At 61.2% G+C, this 554-nt stretch overlaps 1 protein-coding gene across 1 annotated transcript in view; it reads right to left on the reverse strand.

The window, feature by feature from the left end:
* Window positions 1-440: 440 nt before the first annotated feature.
* LOC104409736 (tumor necrosis factor receptor superfamily member 16-like) overlaps window positions 441-554 on the reverse strand; it is a gene marked incomplete at both ends in the record, with an annotated part of 366 nt that continues 252 nt past the window's right edge. Inside the window, one exon of the mRNA XM_010019692.1 lies at window positions 441-526. Within this exon, the coding sequence (XP_010017994.1) occupies window positions 441-526 (86 nt within the window). The remainder of the gene's footprint in view (window positions 527-554) is intronic.

Below are 554 nucleotides of genomic sequence, written 5' to 3' on the forward strand. Positions count from 1 at the left end.
CCCATTTGGATGCTCCCTGACCCCATTTGAGTGCTACTCAACCCCATATCCAGGTCCTCCCCAGGTCACGGGTGCTCCTTGACACTCCCTGGTGCAAATGTGCACCTCACCCCATCAGGATGCTCCCTGGACTGCAGGCATACCCCAACCCCACCTGGGTGCTCCTTGGGGCATGAGTGCTCCCCAACCCACGCAGGTGAACCCCAACCCTATATAGGTGCTCCATAGACCATGGTGGCACCCCAAACCCATATGGATGCTCCCTGGGACAAGATAGTGCCTAAATCCATCCGAGTGATCCCGAGAGCACCACAACCCCATCCGGATGCTCCCCAGGGACAGACGCACCCTGACCCCCACCAACCCATGAACACGGGTGCTCCCCAACTGCATCCTGATGACACTGAGGGACAAACGTGCTGCAGGTGGTGGGTGCTTACCCTTGCTGGGCTGGTGGGGCTCCTGCAGGCTGTGGGTGTCGAGGAAGACCCCGCTGTCGCTGTGCAGCTTCTCCCCCTCGGGGCATGTCCCTGTGTCCCCTGCCCGTGCCTTGG

The sequence above is a fragment of the Nestor notabilis genome, unplaced genomic scaffold, assembly GCF_000696875.1.
Source record: "Nestor notabilis isolate BGI_N333 unplaced genomic scaffold, ASM69687v1 scaffold27688, whole genome shotgun sequence".
NCBI classification, from domain to species: domain Eukaryota; kingdom Metazoa; phylum Chordata; class Aves; order Psittaciformes; family Psittacidae; genus Nestor; species Nestor notabilis.